We start from the raw sequence: 27,421 nt of genomic DNA on the forward strand, positions 1-27,421 counted from the left end.
TCTCTCTCTCTCTCTCTCTCTCTCTCTCTCTCTCTCTCTCTCTCTCTCTCTCTCTCTCTCTCTCTCTCTCTCTCTCTCTCTCTCTCTCTCTCTCTCTCTCTCTCTCTCTCTCTCTCTCTCTCTCTCTCTCTCTCTCTCTCTCTCTCTCTCTCTCTCTCTCTCTCTCTCTCTCTCACTATCTGCTTTTCATCCATTTGATGATCAAGTCTATCACTCATCTGATCTCTTATCATCTCAAACCTTTTCACACTTGGGCATTCAGATCAGCAAACTCTGTGACAAGTTTCAGACGTTTCCTAACCGATATCATCATCACACTTCTGTTTGGTGCTTTAAACTGCTTTGAAAGCCTAAAAACATATTGCATAAGCCTATATCATCCACCGTTATATAAAGAGCTCAGAGCTGGGTGATAAAATAGCTCATATTATCACCCAGCTATTAAAATATAAAGTTGTATATATGGTTATAACACTTTATATTTCAGCATCTGTAACTCACTGAATTTTTAAGCTAGACTGCTCAAACTTTTATATAAAGTACACACATTTGTTCACTACAAAAGGCAGCAATTCAAACTTCTGTATATCACAACACTTATGAGTTGATGTCAAATACATGCTACCAGGGTAAGTTGTAACAATTAGACAAAATAATTAAGGAAAAACAGCGGCCATCCAATACAATATGCTTCAAAAACCGGTTTATTGAACATTTTTAACAATCCAAAAGAACAATATGTGACTGTGACTGACCACAGATCCACTTACTGTCTGACGTATGTGTCTGCAATACAAGAACAAACTTCCTTAACTCAATGAACCCTCGACTGCAGTGTTCCTGTGTGAAGAACGTAGTAACTTTGTGTATCTATGTTTGAAAATTCTCAATCAGAGTAACAATGGTAAAAATCAGTGTTTTAAACGCTGGATTGCATGCCTGGTGGGCCCAGAGATTACATCCAGCACATTCTTACCCTCACTTGCGTTGGCTTTGAGTTGCCAAATGTCTCCATACAGACAACAGAAAAGTTGTCTGATGTCTCTGAATCCTCACCGCTGGCTTTCAACATTGTCGTCGCAACTGATCTGACTGACCTAGCCTTCTTTGAAACCTCATCAGTTCCTTTTTTTTTTTAAGCACCGGCTGGCACACATCTCTCTGTCTTTCTTTTACACTGTCTAGGCATCATTACAGCCTTGAAAACCATTCATATGTGATCTGGGCGGAGGTGGGTAAATCATTGAAATGATCATGTTAACCAAACCCCTAAATATGTCCTAATTCATACATATACAGTACTCACATACATAGGTTGATTCAACAGTTTGATTGCATACCGTCTCAAAATATGAACTAATCCGCAACTAAAAAAAAGGTTCTTTATTGAAGGATTAATGAAAACTATGGAAGGATCTATGGAAACATTCAATTGCACTAAAGGTTCTTTATAGTGGAAAAGCTTTTAGATATTAAAATGATCTTCATACAAAGGAAAAAATGGTTATTTTAAGAACTGTGCACTGAACGGTTCTTTTCAGTGGCACTGCTGTGGAAACTCCCCTTTATTTTATCACCCTTTATTTTTAAGAGCAGTGTTGGGTGTGAGGCATTTCAATTGCACAAAAAAGGGATGGTATAATGCCCTTTTCACAAGATGTAAAATAAATCTCTTATGTCCCCAGAGTGTGTATGTGAAGTTTTAGTTCAAAATACCCCACAGATATGTTTATATAGCATGTTAAAGTTACTTTTTGAGGGTGAGCAAAAACTTACCGTTTTTGTGTCTGTCCCTTTAAATGCAAATGAGCTGCTGCTCCCGGCACAGGGGGCGGAGCTTCAAGAGCTCTGTCCTTTTACCTCACAAAGAAATGCACTGAAAATTTCAAAAACTTTTAGCCTTTTATGTTCAAACCGGAGTCAGACAATGATGGAGAGACTCAAGTAGAAGTGATAACATGTATAGACGGGACATTTCTGAATGGTTAGTTGATGAATTTATGTAGCTGATGTGTAGTTATCTTCTAGGTCATTGATTAGCATATTCTGTCTTGATAATCTAAATCGTGTTCCGGGGGGCGGGGTTTATGTAAATATTGGGGTTGGTGATGTCACTAACCCGGGAGGAATGTCGTGTAGTTCCCACCAGCAGTTTGTTGTAGTCCTTAAAAAGCAATTTCTTTATAAGCAAATATCTCCCTTTGCTTTGAACTTTGAGCGTTGTAACTTTGCAGATGTTGTTTATGTTCAAACAGCAACATTACACACTAACTAAAGTTAGAAAAGTTAAATCATAATCAACCACCCCTTTAAAATGAATGAAAACAGTCAAATGTGAACTAAGAATATTACGCAATAATTAAATGTAACTTAATAACTTTATGTATTTAATCTCACTTTATTAACCAAAGTATTTGGTGCTGACCTTCAATGATCCAATTCAACTTTACCAATAGGCAAAAATCTCTGAAATATGAGCGTCCTTCTGTGATCCAGAAAGGTTAGTTTGAACGGCGCCCTCTACTGTACAGGTGTGAATGTACATTTCCTTCTGTCTGAGGCATTCATTTCTATTTAAAAAAAATATATATATATTAGTTTTTTTAAAACAAACAAGCCACCCCAGCCCCCCCAAAAAGTAACACAAAAGTAACATAAAACATTACATTTCATAAAAAGTAACTAGCACAGTTATTTACTTTTTATGGAGTAATGCAATATTGTTAAACGCATTACTTTTAAAAATAACGTTCAGTTATCAACAGTTTAAAAGTATAAACATTAACAACATGATATCCTGTGAAGATGCTTTGAAACTAAAAATAAATGTATCTTGACTTGACATGTAATGGTAAAACCCACCAAGATAAATAACGCGGCAAGAGAGCCTTTAAAATAATTGTTACGAGTCTATAGTTCAGTTTTAGACATGAGAATAGGCGTATGGTTTATATTATTATGACTGGTGTGATAGTCAAAGTTGAGGTTAATGTGAAACTACACACTTCTTAACCCCACGCCTACGTTGATGAGAATCAAACCGAGGCCTATATTTATTCATGCGGCTTTAGAGGAGCTTCTGTGATGGCTAGTTTTGTTTTGTGCCTTCTGACCAGACATTCTCTCAGAAGATCAACCAAAATAAGAGTTGTTTTCTCCATAGTGAGTCATGCACCTTTCCGATGAACGGTAGTTTTTGCGTTGATGATATCAGATCGATCTTTCTCAGGCCCTGAGGTGAGTTCAATCTGATCGTCCTAAATAGCATCTTCGGATGGCATCACCTAATTCTGCTTTATGATACGTGCTACACAGGCGCCCTACTTTCAAGCTTGCCCTACAAAGTAACAGATGTCTTCGCAAAAGCAAGTAAACACATGGCAAACGGATGGTGCCAGTATTCAGTTAGTGCTGTGCCAGCGTTCCAACACTTTGGTAAACTTGATAGCACTTGATATGATGCTAGACATTATGTGCCAAGACATGTGTTTGTGGGTTTTTTAATCTAAAAAATCAGCTGCTGAGACAAGAAAATAACAGCAAAAACCTGGTCTATTCAGGATTCAAATGGTTCAAACTCGTATTCATACACTATACTGAACAAGTCATTTAATATTTCTAATGCATCATACAACAGAATGGCAATATTCCAACACATTATCAACATGACAGATCTGCATTAGTCAAACGCATCTTAAAGTCACTGCATTTTGAAAGTTGCATTGCATTTATTTAATTTTAAAGGGATTCATGCTCTTAACAGAGAACATTAGATGTTAGAGAGTTTGTTAGAAACTCGAAAAATTTGAATATTGTGCTAAAGTTCATTTTTTAAATTCAACTTAAAAGGTGAAACTAATATATTATATAGACTTATTCAGGGGCGTAATTTGTGGGGGGGTTGGGGGGAGATAACCCCCCCCAATATTTAAATCTATGCATCACAACCCCCCCAAAATTTATACCATGATCACATGAAAACCCCCCCAATGTTCAAACCAAATCTACACCCTTGGACTCATTACATGCAAAGTGAGATATTTCAAGCCTTTATTTGTCATAATTTTGAGGATTATGGTTTACAGATTATGAAAACCTTTTCACAATATTTTAATTTTGAATTTGGGGATTTCATAAGCTGTAAGCCATACATATCCAAATTATGACAAATAAAGGCTTGAAATATCTCACTTTGCATGTAATGAGTCTATATAATATATTAGTTTCACCTTTGCAGTGACTTTAAGATGCGTTTGACTAATGAAGATCTGTTACGTTGATAATGTGTTAATATTGCCATTCTGTTGTATGATGCATTAGAAATATTAAATTACTTTTTCATAGTGTATGAATACAGACCAAGTTTGAACCATTTGAATCCTGAATAGACCAGGTTTTTGCTGTTCGAGTTTCACCTGTAATGTTAGCCCAGATCTGGACATCTGGTGATTCCTCTGGGCCGAGACTATGTTGCTGTCTGGGTAAAGTAACTCTCTAACATCTAATGTTCTCTGTTTAAAGCATGAATGTATTATATACAATATTCTCTGCTCAGTGTTTATTCTTCAAATGCCACTGACCCAATCTAATATCGTCAGCGTTCACTATCTCTTGAACAGAAAATGGTTGATTCTTATCTGATGAGGTTCTGGAAGTGTTGAGATACAGGAACTTTGGGGAAGATAAGGACAGGAAGTAACGAAACGCGCTGAAATCAGTAAAAAACAAAAGCTGTCAGAGTAAAAACAGTCTATTTGAATTCACTTACTTTATATTTGTGTTCATTTTGAAAATGTGGAGCACAACGGGGTGCTTCAGGTTATATCACATGACTGAGTTTGACCTTCCAAATTTAAATGCAAAGAATAAAAAATGTAAACATGTCACAAAAACATTGGTTTAAAAACTCTGCTAATTTGACATTAAAGGAATAGTTCTGTCATAATTTACTCACCCTCAAGTTGTTCCGAAACTGTATTTAAAAATAATAATAATATGAACACAAAATTAGATATTTTGAAGAATGTGGGTAACCGATCAGTTGCTGGTCCCAGTGGTCCCCACTTCCATAGTATTTTTTTCTATAGGCCTATGTAACTGTTTGGTTACCCACATTCATCAAAATATCTTCCTCGATGTTCAACAGAAGAAGAAAAATGTATGCAGTTTTAGAACAACTTTAATGACAGAACTTTAATTACCGGTATTTGGGTGAACTGTCCCTTTAATAGGCTATTTGGATTATCAGCTTGTGTTTCTCAACATGTCTGTCTTTAACGAAACCAAGATTAGAACATTTGATATGTGAGTGAGTGAACAGTGAGCTGTTAAAAACACGTTCATATTCTTCAATGTCATTTAAAGAGATGAAATTGAAGCATTTGACCGCAAATTAAGGTGTATATTAATAGTGAGGCAGCAGGAGGCAGCAATGAGCTGATAGATAGATAGTCTTCGTGTAAAATCAATGTACCCTACATACATCATCCGTGAATAAATTACAGCAGGTGTAAAAGGCACAAAATCTTTAGCCATTTTTGCAAAAATGTAAGTACAAGAATGTAAATTTTTCATTTTTATTATTTTATTTTATTATTTTATTGAATGTGACCCACCCGGACAACATGAGGTGCAACACAGCCACGTCACTCAAATTAAAATTATTTTAATTTCTTCAGTGTAATGCACATGTTTATATACATTAACAATAATAGCAGTTGTCTACATAAATAGTTTTCGTCTATACACAGTTTTTCCATTTTTACTAGGTTTTGTAAAACGGGTTTTGTCCGTTAAACGTTTCGAAAGCGGAATGCTTCTTCGTCGTATTTTCCCCCCGCCGGTTATTATTAGGAAGAGCGCAACCAGGAAGCAGTGTACAAACACTGACAACATTAAACTCAGAAACTGTATATCAGTTTTATTCTAACAAAATTAACGCTGGAGGAAGCGATCGCACTGCTTGAACTGTATCTCGTGGTCATGGTTATATCTTTCTCATGGGCTGTTTATTTTATGTTCGTGTCTAAGGCTGGTGTGGGCAAGAATTATGGAATAGACTGGTGAAGGTGTTGCTGAGCTGAAGAGATTTCAGTTGAGTAAACACATCAAAATACACACCGCTTAACATTTACAACATGTCTTTTTATATCCGCTCCCTTTCTGCATATGGTTCTGACTCTTTAAGATGGTGAATCTTCTGTAGGGTCACTGAAGGGGTGAGGATGGACTTCTCCAAGTTCCTGGCAGATGATTTTGATGTGAAGGACTGGGTGAATGGAGCTTTTAAAGTGGCCCAGAAAGACGCGCCGGGTAAAACTGACGCGCACGCCTCTACGCTGGTCATGAAGCTGCAGCTCTTCATCCAAGAGGTCAATAACTCGATAGAAGGTGAGTGTGCACGATTTAAACACTTAAAGATCACTTTCAATGTCATTTATTTATTTTTTTGAAAGAAGTCTCTTCTGCTTGCCAACAAGGCTGCGTTTACTCAAAAATACAATAAAACTGTAATATTGTGAAATTTTATTACAATCTGAAGTGACTGTTTTCTATTTGAACTTCGTGTAAAATGTAATTTATTCCTGTGATCAAAGCTGAATTTTCAGCATCATTACTCCAGTCTTCACAGTGTCACATGATCCTTCAGAAATCATTCTGATATGATAATTTTGTGCCGTTTCATATTTTTGATACAAGACCGTGATAAAAGTTATTCAGGATTATTTGATGAATAGAAAACAGTCATTTGAAACAACTTTTGGAACATTATAAATTACTTTAATGTCACTTTTGTTCATTTTAATGTCACTCACTGCTGAATAAAAGTATTAATTTCTTCCTAAAACAATAAAATGTTATGTTATGTGTTATGTCTCTGATTGCCTTTCTCTCTCTCTCTCCCTCTTTCTCTGTGTGTGTGTTTGTTTTTGTGCCTGTGTGTGTGTGTGTGTGTGTGCAGAGAGCAGTAATCAGGCTCTGCAGAATATGCCGCGTGTACTGAGGGATATCGAAGCTCTGAAACAAGAGGCGTCATTCCTGAAGGATCAAATGATTCTGGTTAAAGAGGACATCAAGAAATTTGAACAGGACACAGTGCAGTCTATGCAGGTAACCATAAATACACTCATCCAAATCACTCTATACACTGTGCATAAATACAGGGATAAAGCTTGATAGTCAATAACAACCATTAAATAGTAATAAACTATTATTCACATTAATAAACCTATTTAAAAATATGTATTATACAATGATTAGTTCAGAGTGTTTTGCAAACAAGTCCAAATAATATAATATTAGGAAAATTATTATATAATTAGTATAAAAGTTATAGTTGTGTATAGGAGCAATCAGAGCAATTGATAGGTCAGAATGCTCTATTGCAAATGTTTACTTTATATGGATTTACACAACCTTTTCCATCAAGGCTACATTTATTGGATTAAAAATACAGTAAAAACAGTAATATTGTGAAATATTATTATGCAGCGTTGGTGAGCATAAGAGACTTCTTTCAAAAATGTAATATCTAATGATGCTTGCGATGGAAGTGAATTTATTTTTATTCACTTTATTATTATTCACTCTTTATTCAAGAACCGCTATAAAGCCAAAACAATCTCTGTTACTTTAAATGATCCGTTCATCTCTGTAAAGCCGCTTTGAAACTATCTACATTGTTAAAAACGCTATATAAATGAAGATGACTTGACTTGACCTAACTTGAAAAACATTAAAAAAAAATCATAAATATTCCAAACTTTTGAGGGGTGGTGTATAGTCTGCTGCTGTGTTGATGTCTGGCAGGTGTTGGTGGAGATTGATCAGGTGAAGTCTCGGATGCAGTTGGCAGCAGAAGCGCTTCAGGAAGCTGATAAGTGGAGCACTCTCAGTGCTGATATCGAGAACACCTTTAAAACACAGGTGAGGTGTTGCACGTCTGTTTTTACGTGCGTGCGGATGGCATTCTGAAATGTTCACGTGTGTTTGTTTGCAGGACGTGGCCGTGATCAGCAGCAAACTGACCGCCATGCAGGGTAGTTTGGCGATGTTGGTGGACACACCAGACTACAGTGAGAAGTGTGTTCAGCTGGAGGCTCTGAAGAACCGTCTGGAAGCTCTCACCAGCACACAGATCGTCTCCACCTTCAACTCACTTGCTACAGGTGACGTCTGTTTACACTTGCTATTAAGTAGAGATGCACGGATTGATCGACTGGTGACCGCAATTGGACGATTTTCACGTGATCGGCAATGACCGGCGACCGGCCGTGTGTTATTCATATCGTGTGTTATTTATATTGTGTGTTATTCATATCGTGTGTTATTCATTATTCGGCCGTGTGTTATTCATATCGTGTGTTATTTATATTGTGTGTTATTCATATCGTGTGTTATTCATTATTCGGCCGTGTGTTATTCATATCGTGTGTTATTCATATCGTGTGTTATTTATATTGTGTGTTATTCATATCGTGTGGTATTCATTATTCGTTATTCGGCCGTGTGTTATTCATATCAGACAAACATAGTGGAAGTAACTATAAAGTTTACTTTCATCTTATCACAGTTCACCGGCCACTTTCTTGCATGTATTTCGGGAGAAACTGACGAATTCACGTGCTGTAAATCCGACTGACAGGACATTGCGGCGCCCATCTCACGTTATAGATCAAGCTTATTTATAAAGGTTTTTAAACGACCAAACACACTCACGTATTTGAGAATCGGAATATCAGATAGTTGATGACATGGTAAGCAAGTTTGTGAATATTTTGATTAAAAAAGGAAAAAGGAAATAAAAGCGACACATCTGTCATACAGCGTTATCGTGGCTGCGGTGACGCGTCGCCATGGAAACATTAAAGGGAACGTTCGCCTTGAAAAAACTCACTCTGAGTTTTTAAAATTTTAAATTTACGCGTGAATGGGTTAAAGAAAAGATAGAACAAAAACATTTGTGTGTGCTGTAAAGTGGTTAGAAAAAATGTAATCGGTATCGGCAGGTCAAACTCAATGAAAAATCGGAAATCGGAATCGGCCTAAATTTTTTTTATCGATGCTTCTCTATTATTAAGATGCGTTTTAGTTGATCGGATCACAAGTAGACGAGGGAGACACATTCCAGTTTACACCTGAGTTTAATCAGTCTATTTTCTCCACTTTTAACCACTTCTGTGCTGATTTCTTTTAAGGGGAGAGAATGGGTGGATAAATGTGTTTTTCAGATCTTTCGATCAAATGGACTAAATAATCTCACGCAATTTACACATGAACATGACGGAAGAACACACAGAGAGCTTCAGTTTCGTTTCTGCTCCGACAGCCGCAAGACCAGACGAAGTGCGTGTTAGAAATCTGACAAAGCTTAAATCCCGTCTGGCTAGTGCGCTTCCCATAACGTTTACGCATTAGGTCAGTAGGTGGACAGTAGGGGTCTTTTTGCGGCAGTCAGACCACATGAGCGTTTACACTACAAAAGCAATCCGGTCAGATGTGTTTTTGAAAGTGGACAAGCTCATGCTTTTGGATTAAAGGACCTACATTTTTAATTATGTCACCATTCAAAACTTTGGGGTTTTTAATTAATGCTTTTATTCAGCAAAGTTGCATTAAAAGTGACAGAAATGTGTGTATCATTAAACTTATTTACTATTTCAAATAAATACTGATCTTTTGTTCTTTTATATTTATCAAAGAATACTAAAAAACAGTTTTCAACATTGATAATAATCAGAAATGTTTCTTGAGCAGCAAATCAGATGATAATGATTTCTGAAGGATCATGTGACACTGAAGACTGAAGAGTAATGATGCTGAAAATTCAGAAATAAATTACATTTTACAATATATCCAAATAGAAAACCGTTATTTTACATTTTAATAATGTTACTGTTTTCAATCAAATAAATGCAGCCTTGGTGAGCAGAAGAGACTTCTTTTAAAGGCATTAAGAAATCTAACCAAACCCATTGTTTCAACAGTAGTGTGTGTGTGGACATGCTCTGTACACACACGCAATCAGATACTAGAAGCAGAATGTTTTATAATCTGCTTTAGTAAGTTAACCTTTATTTGTATGTTCTGTTCCAGATCAAGCAAAGCTTTTTGTAAGAGTTTTTACTGAGATGGACAGAATGCCTCAGTTACTGACTTACTACTACAAATGCCACAAGGTATAGTATTATATCTCTGATTTCAGTTCGGCTGTGGAATCAATCAACCTGAGCTTAACACATAAATGTGTGTGTGTGTGTGTTTGAAGGCACAACTGTTGACCGTGTGGGAAAGCATCTGTCAGTCAGACGCCTCTCTGAAGCAGCAGCTCTCTGAGTTTTACGACACACTTCTGTCCACGTGGCACTCGCAGCTACAGTGGAGCAGTCAGGTATACACACACACACACACTGTTGACACTTTCGCTGTCTCACACACACTCAAGCATGTGTATGTGTGTGTAGGTCTTTAAAAACCCCTGTGAAGTGCTCACAGTGCTGATGATCCAGACGTTGGGGGCGATGGTGCCGTCTATCCCAGACTGCATTGCTGTGGCGTTGAAGCGTTGCTCTGGCGACTGTCGTCTGGATGTGCTGTTGGATCTTCATCAGACGGCGGCTAACTTCAGTCGAAGCCTGGAGGCAGCAATGCAACCACAGCTCGGTCTGTGTCTGTGAATATCCAATTAAAAAAGATTTGTGCATATTATATATATTTATGTTACACAATTTAAGTTCTGAAGAACATTTGTAAAAGTACATCATTTACAGTAAAGAGAGATTTCTTTTCACATTATATTGATTTATTTAATTTAAAAATTGTATTAATATTTTCCTAAAAATATGTATAATTCTCTGTTTTTACTTAACCAAATGAATGCAAATTAAAATAAGAATAAAAAATTTTTTTGGCCTGGACATTTCTTTTTGAGAGATTCAGTTTTAAAGAGGTCATTGTATCTGCTTTTTGTGAACGTGTCATGTGAGGTTTTTTCCTCAACGTTTTCCTGTCTTCATGTGTGTGTTTTAGGCGAGTGTAACCTCCTGAAGGTGGCAGAGCTGGTATCGTGTGTGTATTCACCTTATGCGACTTATCAGATGCAGTTTGGAGAACTAGAGACGACAAACTTACTGATCCAACTCAGTTCTGTTCCACTGGTGAGCAAACACACGCGTTCATGTTTGACCTTGAACCAGTTTTAATTTTCTGAAATTATGTTTCGAGTTGTGAGTTTATGCTCTGATCTAAATGAGATAGGATACTGAAAAAAAAAACATAAATACGCATCATTTATATTATTTTATTGACTGTATGGAGTCTAATTTGCATATAAATGATTAGTGAATCGGTCAAATGCGCTCACAAACTCATTCTCAGATTGAATCAATCTAACAAATTGATATCTGAATCTTTCTGAGCACTTACTGAACTTACTAGATGCTGATAGGAATGTGTAGTCAAATGAGTTTTGTTGTATAACTTTTAAAATGATTGTTTTTTTCCACACCCACAGCAATTCACCATGTGTTTTATTGATTGTTTGTGTGTTAGGAGCGTGGTGAGGTTCTGGACTGTGTGTTAGAGCTCACACACTCGGTTCAGAAGGTGTTTGGTTTGGCGGCTGCTGCCGTCGATCGCTGTGTGAAGTTAACGGATGGTCTCGGTGTGTGTGGGCTCATCAAAGCCCTTCGAGCGCTCTTCAGCAAGTATGAATCATGCACGCATTTACTACACTTAAACGCAGAGACAAACACACAGCCCACAGGTCAGCCACGCTTATTCTCTCGTCTATTTCTACAGGTACGTGTCCGATTTTTCTGTCACGCTTCAATCAATCCGGAAGAAGTATAAGTTAGAGGACACACCCTCCTCTGAGGTGTTCACTGAGGATTGGACGGCTTTCCAGAACTCCGTCAGGTGGGCGGGGTTTCTTTTTTGCTGTTAATGGTGCAATTCTGTAATAAGTTTAAAGTTTTCTGTTTATAAATGTCTTTTTAAATTTGTTCCCGTATCTTCTAGAATCATTGCAACCTGTGGAGAGCTACTTAGACAATGTGGAGCATTTGAACAGCAGCTTTCAAATAAGTAAGAAATCTATTTTATCCATTTGTTAAATTCTATTGACTTATCCTTCAGAGGCCCAAGCATTAATATTCATGATTTATTTTATTATTATTATTATTTTATAAACGTCTTTAGGAAACCATTAGTCATAAAAAAAAAACATTTCATTCAGGCAAAATTTGCATCCATGTATAAGATAGCATCCATTAAATTATTTTAGAAAAAAGGTCTGAAAATGTTTTAAATATAAAGAAAAAACTAATAGATTCACTATTTGTGATGTGGCAGCGAGCTATAATGCACATACATGCAAACCTTTTTGTGTTTCTTGGAGATTTAATTAATTTCAAAATCTGCCAAACTTCCAATACTACTTCTGAATAGGATTTCTACTTCATAAATTGTATGAAAATTGTAAAAATAATGGTTCAGATCACTCAAACAACATATGGAAATGGAGGCGCCCTTATATGGGCAGTAATGTCAACTAGTGGAGAAGTGTGGTACTGCGCCCAAACTAAATCTGAAAATGAAAGCTTATTTTTTGAGATGTCAATTGAAACACAACTTGTTCAGATTTTTGGCTTTTTTTTTTCTTTCTTTTTTTTTTGCATTTTTAGAGTCCACCAGGTTTTGAATATATATATTTGATATAAAATATGAATAATTAAATTTTTAACATTGTAAATTTTCATAAACTCAAACTTCTTTAACTTTTTTTTCTGTTTAACTTTCTTAATTTATTTCACTTCCACAAAAATCTGCCAAATGTCTTCTTTAAAACAATACCAATCTTACATCTATATTCAACCATTTAAGTTCGTAATGTGCATTTTCATGTCTATTAAAAAAAAGGGGGGTGCCACTTAATTATATATAATAATTTGGAAAAACGCTGGGAATTTGGGATTGCAAAATGTCACCATTATTTTGTGATCCAATAAGTGAATGTTTTGAATTTAGCATACAAATGTATTTGAAAAAGTATATTTCAACCAATAATGATACAGTCATGAAAAGTGAAGAAATGTTGCTATTTGACCATTTAAATACTGTTATAAATATTCATATCAGAGTATATTTCATATAATGTAGAAATTGTAATACCTGTATGTATGTTATTCCATGATATGTACGGTAAGCCTCGTTCCATCGTCTAGTGATGGATAATAAAATGTAAACAATATTCAATGTCAAATTTCATACATGGGTAATTTTGTTCCCAAATTGTTAAGTATTGTGTCTGTTGGCTGGTGAATTTTGTGTGACTTGAGCATAAACTTCAGAGTGTCAGCTATTATGTGAAGTTTTTAACCTATATTTAGTGAAAGTTATTTAACTGCGTTAAACAAATGAAGAGTCTCTGAGGGTTGAATTATACCTTTAAAGGATTTAAAAAAAACTTTTGCTGATAATTTACTCACCCCGATGTCATCCAAGATGTCCGTGTCTTTCTTTCTTCAGTCGAAAAGAAATTAAGGTTTTTGATGAAAGTATTTCTCCATATAATGGACGTCAATGGGGACCAAACGGTTCAAGGTCCAAATGACAGTTTCAGTGCCGCTTCAACGGGCTTTAAACGATACCAGACGATGAATACGGGTCTTATCTAGCAAAAATAAAAAAAAAGTTTAAGTTTTATAAGCACAAATGCTTGCTCGACAGAAATTTTTTACTTTTCATAGAAGCGTGACCTTTTCAACGTAATTGCGTATTACGTGACGTCACGAACGCGCATCACAGAGCAAGGCGAGCGTTTGTGCTTCTAAAACTTAAACTTTTTTATTTATTTTTCAAATGACCGAACGTTTCGCTAGATAAGACACTTATTCATCGTCTGGTATCGTTTAAAGCCCTTTGAAGCGGCACTGACACTGTCATCTGGACCTTGAACCGTTTGGTCCCCATTGACGTCCATTATATGGAGAAATGTTTTCATCAAAAACCTTAATTTCTTTTCGACTGAAGAAAGACAGACACGGACATCTTGGATGACATCGGGGTGAGTAAATTATCAGCAAAAGTTTTTTTAAAAGTGAACTAATCCTTTAATATCCCTGTTACGCTACAATAATGGATTAGAAATGATTGTCTGTCAAGTATCATAGTTGTGCATTGTGATTGGCAGGATCCTGGGGAAGGCGGGGCGTTTCCTGTGGGAGGGGTTTAACCCCAGAAGTCTGAGTGGCTTACAAGAGGGTGTGGCTGAGAGGCGGAGCCAGAAGAACCCATGGCAGGAATACAACTATCTCCAGCAGAACAACACTGCGGAGTATAATAATCTCCTGGAGACGCTGCACTCCCTCAAGGTGCACTTCATGTGTGTGTGCTTTGAGTGTACAGCATTAAGTGTAGAGGGCAAGTCTTACGCATATGTGTCTTGTGCAGGAGAAAGGAACAGGAAACTCCAGCTTATTGGCCGAGACTCGCGCTGCTCTGACGCGTCTGAACCAGCAGGCCAATCAGCTCGCGTTTGACTCGGTGTTCCTGCAAATCAAACAGCAGCTTTTCCTTCTCAACAAAGCACAGGTGCGCTTTCACAGCGTGTTTTATGGTCACTATGAAGTATTGAAAAGATCGTGTTTGATTTGATGTGCTTTTGATGTTTTAAGGCTTGCGGTTCTGCTAGTTTGGGTGGGACGCTAACTGATGATCTACCGGCCTTCAGTTTGTCACCGCAGGAGTACATCACTAATGTAAGACAATATTAAGTCAATGATGACATGATGACAAATCACAGGTACAAGGACAAACACAAGCCACCGGTGTTCACAGGACAAGAGGAAGCTCAATGGGTGTTGTTATTACACACTTTTGTGTTTTGTCTATAGATTGGCCAGTATATCATGTCTTTGCCTCTGCATCTGGAGCCATTCGTGACTCAAGAGGATCCAGCGCTGGAGCTTGCCTTACACACCGGCAAACTGCCCTACCCCCCAGAGCAAGGTGAACACAAGCACACATCCCAGCGGAAGGAATCGAGAACGCCGTTCCTACTCTGAGGCCCCATCCACACTACTGCGTTTTCGTTTAGAAACGGAGATCTTTTGTTACGTTTGCACCTCCCGTCCAGACTACAACGGCAAAAACGAAGACCTAAAACGGAGAAGTTTAAAAACGCTCCGACCCCGTTTTGCGTTTTGAATCTCCGGAGGGCGTTTTAGTGAAGACGGTCAGAACGGAGGACTTTAGAAACGATGACGCAGAGGCTCACGCTCGGCTCTATGATTGGGTGTCATCAGTCATGGCGTATCCTTCCCTGATTCGTCAGACACCCATCACATGACCCGTCCCCGGGAATAAAACATACAAAAACAGCCTGGACTACACCAAACAGCCCAGTGTTGGTGAATAGTCACGTGATCCGCGTTTTCAGTCGTTTTAATGTGAACGGAGATCAATTCTAATACGCAGCTAAAACGCTGGTGTGGACGGAGATCGTATTCGTTTTAATTCTCCGTTTCTAAACTAAAACGCAGTAGTGTAGATGAGGCCTAATACATGCTGTGCGTCTCTACAGGCGACGACGTCCCTGAGCTGGAGAACACGGCGGATTATTGGCTGGGTTCTATCGCCAGGGCGACCATGCAGACCTATTGTGATGTCATCCTACAGCTTCCTGAGCTGAGCTTACATGCAACCAAACAGCTGGCGACTGACATAGGTGACATCATCATCACGTGCATGATTGACATCATGGCACCATTATCACCTGCAATAATTATTATGTAACACTGGCACGCAATGACACTACAAGGCTGGTGGCAAAGTTTTTATTATTCATTATTAACATCAAGATTTGCAGTTCACAGTTATTAAGGTAAAGTGTGTATTTTGAGTCATGATTTCTTTTGAGTTTCCATTTTTTCATTCAATTGTTGATTTTAAATATTTTTTTTCAGTTAATATTCAAATTTGTTTTAATTGTAATAATAACTCCTATATACACACACACACACTATAATTATTTACTATAATTCAATAATTGTGATACAATAATTGTGTATGTGTGTTTGTATATATATATAGAGGAGTTATTATTACCATTAAAACAAATTTGAATATTAACTGAAAAAAATATTTAAATCAACAATTGAATGAAAAATATCATATATATATATATATATTTTAGGGCTGTCAAAAGATTAATCACGATTAATCACATCCAAAATAAAAGTTTGTGTTTACATAATATATGTGTGTGTACTGTGTATAATTATTTATATATATATAAAAACGCACACAATCATGTATATATTTAAAATATAAAGTATATACAGTATATAATATAATTTATATATAACATATTTATATATAATATAAATTATATAAATGTATATACAGTATATAAATGCAAATATTTATTAAATATATACATGAATGTGTGTGTATTTATACATAATAATTATACACAGTACACACACATATATTATGCAAACACATAATAGACTTTTATTTTGGATGCGATTAATCTTTTGACAGCCCTAATATATATATAAAAGAGTAGTTATAGAATTAGTATAGATCATTCTAGTAAATATATATATATATACCTTACCATTTTTAAAGTGTATTAATTAAAAATATTCTTTTGAATATTCCTCAGTTATTTGCCTGATTTTCTTTTCATAATAAATAATTTGTTATAACTTAGAGCGTGTCAGTAAAACACTCGTGTACGTGTGTTTTTTATTGTCATCAGAGTACCTGAGTAACGTGATGGATGCGCTGGGGTTGCAGACCTCCAGAACCCTCCAGAACATCGTCACTCTTCTTCGTGCCAAACCGGAGGAATACCGGCAGACGGCCAAAGCCGTCCCGCGCAGACTGACGTCCACCATCGCCACCCTGCGGGGTCTGGAGTACTGACACCGGGACAGCCATGAGGAGATGGGTGTGTGTTCGCTGTTGCTGAATCTAACACCAAAACGTGACACTATAAACAGATCTATATTCCCAAACATACACAATAAATATTAATGGCACTTCGGATGTGCATCTTTTATTTTTGTTTTTAACAAATTTGAACAGAAGTTGATGGTTTGCGGAAATAAATATAGTGGGATTTAATTGTGCAGAAAAGAAAACGTTACATTGATTCAGTTTTGCTTATTGCTGAATCCAGTGATTTAAAGTTGAAATGGCTCAATGAAAGATTGTTTATGCGTATTTATTTTTTCGTGTTTTGAATGTTCGTCATTATTCCTCTTAATCAATAATGAACATGAGCACTGTTGCGGTTCTGCTTTATCATGGTAACTTTCTGATGCTTTTTATGTCTGGCTCTCTGACTTTGTATTTTTATTATTTTTGCTCACATGGGAACAGTTTCATACAGCATTGCAAGAATGTTTTCAATTCTGTTAATTTAACAAAATAAAACATCTGAACAGATTTAAGTGCATTGTTTTGTGTCTCACACTGCATCATAATATATATCACAAGCCAGTTCTGATCAGTAAGTTTTGTGATGCAAAAATATGAGGAAAAACAATTGTCAACATTGCAGTGAATTAATTCCTCACGAAATTACCCAACCCATTATCCCTGGACTTGAAGTACAAGAAACGATTGTTTAATAAAACATTATTTTTATATTCAGGACATGTATTATTAAGCCATATTTCACCAAGTGTTAAAATGTTTTAATGTTTTTGAAAGAAATCTTTAATGCTCATCAAGGCTGTATTTATTTGATCAAAAATACAGAAAAAAATGCAATATTGTGAAATATTACAATTTAAAGGAAATGTTTTCTATCTGAATATATTTTTAAATGTAATCTCTTCCTGTTATCAAAGCTGAATTTTCATCATCATTACTTCAGTGTAAAATTATGTTTTCTTTGATTAATAGAAATAAAAAATAATGTGTTCTTGATTAATAAAAATATTAACTTTTTTTTTTTTTTAAAGCTAACTTACCCAACACCAGTTTCATCTTAAAGGGGAGAAAACATTGCCTAATCTTTCAGTGTGGATGCAAGTGTCAGTGCGCATTAATACATACGTATGAAGTCTCATAAGAAGAAAAAAACGCATAAAACACATCAAGGTTGTTTATCACTTTAATCATATTGATTACTGATCATGTTGATTGATCGGGATGATTGGCAGTGGTCAGAGAGGTGGTGATTGCATATCTGTAATTCAAGTACATCAAATCAAACTTAATACACAAGTAACAGGTGATCAAACTTGACATTGGATACAAGAGCAGGCACAGTAAATCGAACGAGAAGAATTGGATGCAGACAGATCTATCATTCCAAATCATTTAAAGAGGGCAGTGTGCTTCGATGTGAGTGTAAGATGGAGAGACAAGCTTGACTTGTCCTGGAAAAAAAACAAAAAAACATGTTTGGGAATAAAACAAAATCAATCTGATGTGGATATGTGTCGTTGTGTTCTCACTGGAAGCATGCTTTAAATGATTTATTCTGCGTTACTTTGTGACCCCTGGACCAAACTGGTCTTAACACCTTCTAAAATAAAACCAAACACAGGCTCTTTTATATATATATCTATATCTATGTGAACAATAAAGTGGTCATAAAAAATATGAACAATCTTTGAAATGGAACAAAGAGATGAACTCCGAACAAAAACTCTGTATAAAATATAAATTATTCAATAAATTGATAATTATAAACAAAAGCATTTATAAAACTATAAATATGCACAACTTTGAAAAACAAAGACCTATTTGGGCTATAAGGTTTCTTTCTGGGTTGGGAAAGGACCCAGTGACCCAGTCCGGAGACATCTCTGTTTCGCTTGGTAAAGTTTCGAAAATATAAGCCGTGTCATATTGTCTTTCTCCTGAAGGTCGTATATCCACTTCCATCATCTGCGCTCCATATATCAGAAGCCGATGATATCAACACACCCAAAATATCCCGAACCGTCCCTCACACCAGACACCGGACCGCTGCCTGCTCGGACCTACGCAGTCTCTCATATTCATTTCATTCTGTCTTTCATTCGACTTGCTAATTAGCAGAGGCTTTTCATCATCTACAATAACAGCTTCGCCACATCAAGCACCTTTATCAAGGGCTTCCAGCATCCATATTTCATCTTCTATCTGCCCTGTCATCCTATGTAGCGTATTGATTAGCACATCTATAAACCATTTGCTTCACATGTGGCTCACTTGACTCTCACGTTTTGTGCAATCTTGAATAATATGAACATATAATACGTTTGCAAATGCCCTTGTGTTAAATGCTAACAGATTAGCTGCAGTGCTACAATGCTAAAGATGCTACTGACTGACTGAGGCCCAGATCTGAAGCAAAAACTCAACGGTGATGTTTTTGCATTAGGCTAAAGCTAAATGCTAACGGTTTAGCTTCAGCCTTGGTGTCCTGAGATAGAAAAAGAAAAACTTCTATTGGGTAACACAGCATTTTAGGACACCACATAAAGCATGATTAGAATTAGCAATGGAGTTTATTACAAAATAACAAACAGGCCTAAACACGTTTAACTCAACTTAAATGTCTTGCCTTAGCGTAAAGCTGAATGGTAAAGATTTAACTTTAGCCTGGTGTCCTGCGATATAGTTAAAAAAACTTCTATTGGGTAAAACTTAGGACACCAAGTTAGCGTGATTAGAGTTCGAGATTTTAATTATGGTGTCTATTAGTAAATAACAAATAGGTCTAAACACATTTAACTCAACTTTGATGTTTTTCATTAGCCTAAAGCTAAATGCTAAAGGTTTAGCTTTAGCCTCATGTCCTGAGACATAAACAAAACTTTTAGATAAACAAAACTTAGCATGATTTGAATTAGCAACTTTAATTATGTAGCCTATATTACATCTCAACTGTGATGATTTGCATTAGCCTAAAGCAAAGTGCTAAGGGTTTAACTTTAGCCTGCGAACCAAAAATAACTTATATGATAAACAAGTTGGATTAAACTGAACATTTTAAAACACCAAATTAGACATTTAAAATAGTTTCTCTGCAGAATTTATTCGTTTGAAAAGTGTTTTCATTGATTTAGTCCATTGTACAAGCTATTAGCTGTTGTTTTGCTAAGCTAAAGGCTAAAGACAATTGGCTATGTATATAAAGGGATGTGTCCTAACTTCCTGTTTTAACAGGAAATACATCAACAAATGACTGCAAAACACACTTCAAGGGATCTTTAAAACAATTAGACGAGATGAAAATGAAAAATGGCGGCACGGGCAGGCAGAGGTCTGGTGTGGAACTGAGCATTCACGTTTTTCACCTGAGATTAGAGACACAACGCCTCTACAAAAACACAGTTTCCCACACTGCATCCGTTTGTAAGGAAGACGCTGAGACTGATACGAGCCTCCACTTTGCCTTTGCTACATCTCCGTCGGATTATCATTCATATTATTGCCAATAAGAGCAGGTGAACTCAAACTGAGAATGAAACGCTATCAGCCCCGATGCGTGTGGGAAAAGACGCCGTATCCCGCTTACGGAGGATTCTAGCATCAGCACAGTTGTTATCATGGCTACAGAGAAAACTAATGTTGTACGCAGACAAACATTAGCCAAACACTTAGATAGATAGACGACCCCACAAAAAGAGAGATACACAACCAAAAATATACAGTCCAGGCGGCATTTCGATGGAAGAAATGAAACCGAACGGGAATGTTACATGGGGCAGTATGTAGCAGAACAGATTTTGGTGGCATTGAGATTTTTTATTTTTTTTAATCTAAAACTAATAAAACAGTTCAGTGTGTAACTCGCAGTCAGAATTTATTCACATTTTCTTTCTATTTCAAAACAAAATATAGCTCTTTTAAATATATTATTTTCTTAAATATCCATTGCATATCATGTTTTTTATTTTTATTAACATCTTTATTATTAATATCTTTTTTAATATTTTTTTTTTTAGCCCTCCCCACTTCAACTAAGGGCTAGCAGAAAATACAGTCATGCAAAGTCTCATGCTGGTAAACAAAGTTACAAAAATGCGTTGTTTTTTTTTCATTTGTTTTTCTTTTTTCATATATTTTGACATCCATTTTCTCACAGTTCAGTCTATGAGGAAACAATCTCTTTGATGAAGCATATCTCCCTCCAAAAGAGCGCGTTAATATTCTTTTGTTCTTCGTTTGTTCGTAGGGTGGACGACATTGCATTTTTACAGTCGCGTTCGGACATCGGTGGCGTCGCATGCCTCGTGAACCATGGAGATGTTACTTATCAAAATATAAATTTGTTCTTTTTTTTTGTTTTGTACATTTATTCTTGATTCGTTTGGCGTGACCTCCTGCGCTCCCTCTGATTAGTTAAGAAGGAACAACGCAGTCAAGCCAATAGGAGAGAATACGAGACAGAGACGGAGGGAAACTCTGAAGGCAGTTTTAGACAAGTCGTACATAGACGATTTTTTTTTAGAAAGGGAGATTTTAGGAATGTCTCTGCATTTCCCTGACCTTTATACCCTCTTTCCATGAAGACAAAACGCTAGTTATTGGTCCAAGCACTCACATGTGCATGTGTATAATCTATGGCAGCATTAGCTATACTAAATCACAAAATAAATCACATAATAAACCTCTATAATCAGAGAGGATTCCCATGGGAAAGGTCCTCAATTTGAGGGTTTTTTGGGAATTAGAGACAGCACCCCCTGGCAGAACAGCCAATCCGTTCATATTTAAAGGGACGAAAAGTTCAGATCTGACAGGGAACATCTAAAGTCATTTTGTGCCGTTTTAGCTTTCGTACATTATTTGGTCACAGTTGGGCTTTGGTCTGTCGGGACTGTGTTTTCGATGTTGCCTCCCGCCGAACGTACGGGAAAAAACCTGGAAGACTGTTTGGGAATAGCAACGTACATCTGTTACCAAAGCAGAGTGCTGCGTTTCACTTTTCAGTGCTCTAGATTCATTCACAAAGAAAAGCTACTCAAAGACTCAGACTTTTCTCGGACGGGGAGTGGGAACTACCACACGGCAATACACGGACAACACACTTTGCTGCTAATATGCTGAGTGGGGGGAAAGAAAACAAGAAAAAATTGTGCATGACTAAGTCATTTTTAGTCATTCTGTGCAAACGGTCGATGAATACCAGTCTGTAAAAAGTCTGTCGGAGAGTTCTCCCAGCCAAGAAATGCTACAGGGTCTTAGCAGAAATGCTACATAATTATTCTAACTTGGTCCTTCATTCTTACATATAGACTAATATACAGAAACTCAGGGCCCAGGTGAGTGCGGCAGTCAAAACGCCTGGTGTTTTGATCTTAAAACATTGGAATGTTTTTCCGTTCGTTCCTTCAAGAGTCTTTTCCCTCTTTCAGGTGTCAGTGCAATGTTCGGTTTTGTTGCTGTAAAGTCAGTCAGTCTGTAGAAAGAGGAGTGATCCGGAATTTCGGTGAGGTTGCTTTGGTTACCGTGTGAAGATTCGGCATCGGAAATTTCCAGTTTCCTTTGTTGTTGTTTTTTTTGTTTCCAGTCACACCCTCTTGCCACTCCGACATTCCTCACACGTCCCGTATGGATGGTGCGGTCCCATCTGCAAAGTTTTCAGGATTCAGCGACTAACTGTGTCTCCTTAAAAGAATTGCCAAATGCTAGAAACTTAACACTGTGGATAAAAACAGAAATATAATGATTTTGTTAGAAACAAGAATTAATTATGCAATGCTTTAAAAAAAAAAAAAAAAAATCACAGAAAACGTAAGATGTAGAAATGCTTTTACAGAAACCACACAAAAAACAAAGGTACTGACAAAAAAGAAGAAAAGAATTTGAGACAAACACGGTTAAAACTTTTCTACACACAGATCTCAAGATGAAGATGCATGCACTGAACACCGGTTGTGCAATGTATCTTCTCAGGGGTGAAAAAGTCCAGTCCCGGAGAAAACACACAGGTGCTAATTACAATTAATGGGCGTCACACAGTCTTTAACCTGAAATCTAAAGACGCTGAAGATTACACTTGACTAACGAAATGTGGCCAATTAACTTTCTAGATCAAGCAGGAATGGAATAGTCCACCCCAGATACATTCTAGATCAATTTAAAAATACAATAGGCTACTACATTATTATTGATAAAGGAAACTTATTGATTATATCTGAGAACAGTAGAAAGCTGGGGAGGGTTTACCTGTGAATCGCTGGTAAAAGTTAAGCATGTACTGCAAGAATTCAGTTAACAGATAATTCATTCAACTATATGATAATATAAGCGGAATCATGTCAGTTTGAGTCAAATTATGAGGTTTGAACAAAAAAATGAAAAAGCTGAACATTTCAGGCCAATGAAATTATACCTCAATTTATGCTTATCTATGTTTTTTTTGGGTTACACTTTATTTCGATAGTCTACTTTAGACATTTTATTAACTATAATTAACTTTGCAACTACATGTCACCTAACTCTTATTAACTTGCAAATGCATGTCAAGTGACTCAGAGTACTAGTAAACTGTTAGGTTAGGGTTAGTAGAATAAGTTGACATGTACTTGATAACTTACTTATAGTCAGAAATTAAGTAACTTTGCAACTACATGTCAAGTAGCTCTCAAGTAATGAGAGTATTAGTAGACTGTTAGGTTAGGGTCTTAGACTGGAAGTTGACATAATAATTATAATAATAATTTGTTACATTTATATAGCGCTTTATCTGAGACCTCAAAGCGCTTTACATAGAAGGGGGAATCTCCTCAACCACCACCAATGTGCAGCATCCACTTGGATGATGCGACGGCAGCCATATTGCGCCAGAACGCCCACCACACACCAGCTTACTGGTGGAGAAGAGACAGTGATGAAGCCAATCAGTATATATATGAGGATGATTAGGAGGCCATGATAGACAGAGGCCAAGGGGCAAATTTGGCCAGAATGCCGGGGTTACACCCCTACTCTTTTTCGAAGGACATCCTGGGATTTTTTAATGACCACAGAGAGTCAGGACCTCGTTTAACGTCTCATCCGAAGGACAGCGCTCTTTTGTCAGTATAGTGTCCCCGTCACTACACTGGGGCGTTAGGACCCACACAGACCACAGGGTGAGCGCCCCCTGCTGGCCTCACTAACACTTCTCCCAGCAGCAACCTGGTTTTCCCAGGAGGTCTCCCTTCCAGGTACTGACCAGGCTCAGCCCCGCTTAGCTTCAGTGGGCAACCAGTCTTGGGCTACAGGGTGATATGGCTGCTGATTGTAAGACATTTTTGCTGACATGTAAATATAAGTAACTTTGCAACTACTGTACATGTCAATGTCAACTAACTCTCATCAATTTGTAACTACATGTCATCTAACGCTCAAGAGAGTATTAGTAGACAGTTAGGGTTAAGTTGAAGAATAAGTTGACGTGTACTTGAAAAGTTACTTATAGTCAGTAACTACAAGTAACTTTGCAACTACATGTCAACTAACTCTCATCAATTTGCAACTACATGTCATGTAACTCTCATGAAAGAATTAGTAGAGTTAGGGTTTGTAGAATAAGTTGACATGTACTTGAAAGACTTTATAGTCAGTAACTACAAGTAACTTTTCAACTACATGTTAACTAACTCTCATCAATTTGCAACTACATGTCAACTAACTATCAATAGAGTATTAGTAGACTGTTAGGGTTAGTAGTAGAATAAGTTGACATGTACTTGAAAAGTTACTTGTAGTTGAAAAGTTACTTGTAGTTACTGACTATAAGTAACTTTTCAAGTACATGTCAACTTATTCTACTACTAACCCTAACAGTCTACTAATACTCTCTTGAGAGTTAGTGGACATGTAGTTGCAAATTGATGAGAGTTAGTTGACATGTACTGTAGTTGAAAAGTTACTTGTAGTTACTGACTATATGTCAACTAACTCTCATCAATTTGCAACTACATGTCAATTAACTCATTAATCCGCAACTACATGTCATCTAACTCTCAAGAGAGTATTAGTAGACTGTTAGGGTTAGTAGTAGAATAAGTTGACATGAACTTGAAAAGTTACTTAAAAGTCAGAAACTACAAGTAACTTTGCAACTACATGTCAACTAACTCTCATCAATTTGCAACTACATATCATCTAACTATCATGGAAGAATTAGTAGTTAAGGTTAGTAGTAGAATAAGTTGACATGTACTTGAAAGACTTATAGTCAGTAACTACAAGTAACTTTGCAACTACATGCCAACTAACTCTCATCAATTTGCAACTACATGTCATCTAACTATCATGGAAGAATTAGTAGTTAAGGTTAGTAGTAGAATAAGTTGACATGTACTTAAAATACTTATAGTCAGTAACTGCAAGTAACTTTGCAACTACATGTCAACTAACTCTCATCAATTTGCAACTACATGTCATCTAACTATCATGGAAGAATTAGTAGTTAAGGTTAGTAGTAGAATAAGTTGACATGTACTTGAAAGACTTATAGTCAGTAACTACAAGTAACTTTGCAACTACATGCCAACTAACTCTCATCAATTTGCAACTACATGTCATCTAACTATCATGGAAGAATTAGTAGTTAAGGTTAGTAGTAGAATAAGTTGACATGTACTTAAAATACTTATAGTCAGTAACTGCAAGTAACTTTGCAACTACATGCCAACTAACTCTCATCAATTTGCAACTACATGTCCACTAATTCTCAGGAGAGTATTAGTAGACTGTTAGGGTTAGTAGTGGAATAAGTTGACATGTACTTGAAAAGTTACATATAGTCAGTAACTACAAGTAACTTTGCAACTACATGTCAACTAACTCATTAATTTGCTACTACTTAATGTCTAAAGTGGACTATCAAAATAAAGTGTTATCTTTTCTTGTTAGCAGGTTTTAGTTCAGGTAAGAGGCAATAAATCTGTCAAAAAGTGTTGATTGTACATATACAGCTTTCAAACGTTATCTGGGTGAATGAGTGCATTTCAGTTATGGAAAGAAATAGTTTTTTTCTTGTTAATATGCAAACAGAAATTGAAAATACACACACACACAAATACACCATAGACAAATGCTCATTTACATAAATGTCAACATAACACAATATTTAAAGAACAACCAGCATACATAAAGAGAAAGGCAGAGATGAGTTTAATGGGCATTCACTCGTGTAGATACAGATTTGTACAGATCAAGTTTACGATGTCGGCCTAGAAGCTTTGCTTAAACATGTGAAGCTAGTTAAATCTAGCTAGCGGTGTATGAGTCTCTACAACAACACTGTAGCCTAAATTATCCTCATAGAGGGGTCTTGCTTTTTTAATATAAACATGTTCGATGTGTTTCAGTGACCTGACAGTGTTGTAATAGGGCACAACTACATGGAATACACAAGTGAAAAAAAAAAAAAATCAGTTCTTTTTTAAAACATTTTAAACATCGCATTACTACAAGAACAGCACAATATTAACTTCAACATTTACTTACAAATGGAGGAAAGAGATTATTTTTTTTAACTAGAGAATGAATCTTCTCAACTAACTAATCACTAGAGATCCATAACTAATGGAGACTAATCAGTTTTAGTGGAAGAAAGTCTCTGGTTTCACAGTGTATGAGAAGGCCTGGCATCCCGCAACAATTAAAAACATGTTAAAATACAGACATTTTAACAAGGCTTGCTGCCGATGTCGTGCGGGATTCAATAGTCCTGCATTTCCTTATTTTTTGACATTTCGATTCTGAATAGAAAATATGGTATTAACTATAATTTTTGAATTTAGCACAAAATGTATCTACTACAACTTTACTGTTATATTACCATTCAAATGTTTTGGGATGGTTAGATTTTAATGTTTTTGAATTAAGTCTATTCTGCTCACCAAGGCTGCATTTATTTGATGAAAAATACAGTAAAAACAGTAAAACTGCGAAATATTATTACAATTTAAAATAACTGCTTTCTATTTGAATATATATTTAAAATGTAATTTATTCTATTCTATTTAATCAAAGCTGAATTTTCAGCATCATTACTCCAGTCTTCAGTGTCACATGATCCTTCATCAAACATTATAAATGTCTTTACTGTCACTTTTTGATCAATTTAATGCATCCATGCTGAATAAAAGTACTAATTTCTTCAAAAACTTTTATTGACTATACAGATGAAACTCGAAAAATTTGAATATTGTGCAAAAGTTCATTCATTTCTGTAATTGAACTTAAAAGGTGAAACTAATATATTATATAGACTCATTACATGCAAAGTGAGATATTTCAAGCCTTTATTCGATTATGGCTTACAGTTTATGAAAACCTTTTCACAATATTCTAATTTTGAATTTGGGGTTTTCATAAGCTGTAAGCCATAATCATCAAAATTATAACAAATAAAGGCTTGAAATATCTCACTTTGCATGTAATGAGTCTATATAATATATTA

General features: G+C 36.2%; 2 protein-coding genes across 5 annotated transcripts in view; one reads left to right on the forward strand and one right to left on the reverse strand.

Annotated features, from left to right (window-relative positions):
* Window positions 1–2,919: 2,919 nt before the first annotated feature.
* cog7 (component of oligomeric golgi complex 7) lies at window positions 2,920–17,944 on the forward strand. Of its 2 annotated transcripts, XM_079602050.1 has the most exons (20): window positions 2,920–3,237; window positions 3,316–3,435; window positions 6,031–6,093; window positions 6,206–6,390; window positions 6,962–7,110; window positions 7,810–7,926; window positions 8,000–8,168; window positions 10,096–10,178; window positions 10,268–10,390; window positions 10,464–10,662; window positions 11,029–11,156; window positions 11,551–11,705; window positions 11,800–11,916; window positions 12,019–12,084; window positions 14,192–14,372; window positions 14,452–14,592; window positions 14,676–14,759; window positions 14,895–15,009; window positions 15,584–15,727; window positions 16,766–17,944. In XM_079602050.1, the coding sequence occupies exons 4-20, from the start codon at window positions 6,225–6,227 to the stop codon at window positions 16,930–16,932; spliced, it is 2,304 nt and encodes a 767-aa protein (XP_079458176.1). In that variant the 5' UTR covers window positions 2,920–3,237; window positions 3,316–3,435; window positions 6,031–6,093; window positions 6,206–6,224; the 3' UTR covers window positions 16,933–17,944. The 2 variants fall into 2 exon arrangements, with proteins under 2 accessions (XP_079458176.1, XP_079458177.1); XM_079602051.1 differs by lacking the exon at window positions 3,316–3,435.
* Window positions 17,945–18,119: 175 nt separating this feature from the next.
* Window positions 18,120–27,421, reverse strand: part of kcnc3b (potassium voltage-gated channel, Shaw-related subfamily, member 3b) — a 61,831-nt gene continuing 52,529 nt past the window's right edge. For all 3 annotated transcript variants that reach the window (XR_013796252.1, XM_079600993.1, XM_079600992.1), the window contains one exon: window positions 18,120–22,660. Coding sequence is in view for 1 of the 3 variants with exons in the window: in XM_079600993.1 (XP_079457119.1) it covers window positions 22,647–22,660 (14 nt within the window). In the remaining 2 variants the exon portion in view is untranslated. The remainder of the gene's footprint in view (window positions 22,661–27,421) is intronic.

The sequence above is a fragment of the Phoxinus phoxinus genome (genome assembly GCF_949152265.1).
Source record: "Phoxinus phoxinus genome assembly, chromosome: 24".
Taxonomy (NCBI): domain Eukaryota; kingdom Metazoa; phylum Chordata; class Actinopteri; order Cypriniformes; family Leuciscidae; genus Phoxinus; species Phoxinus phoxinus.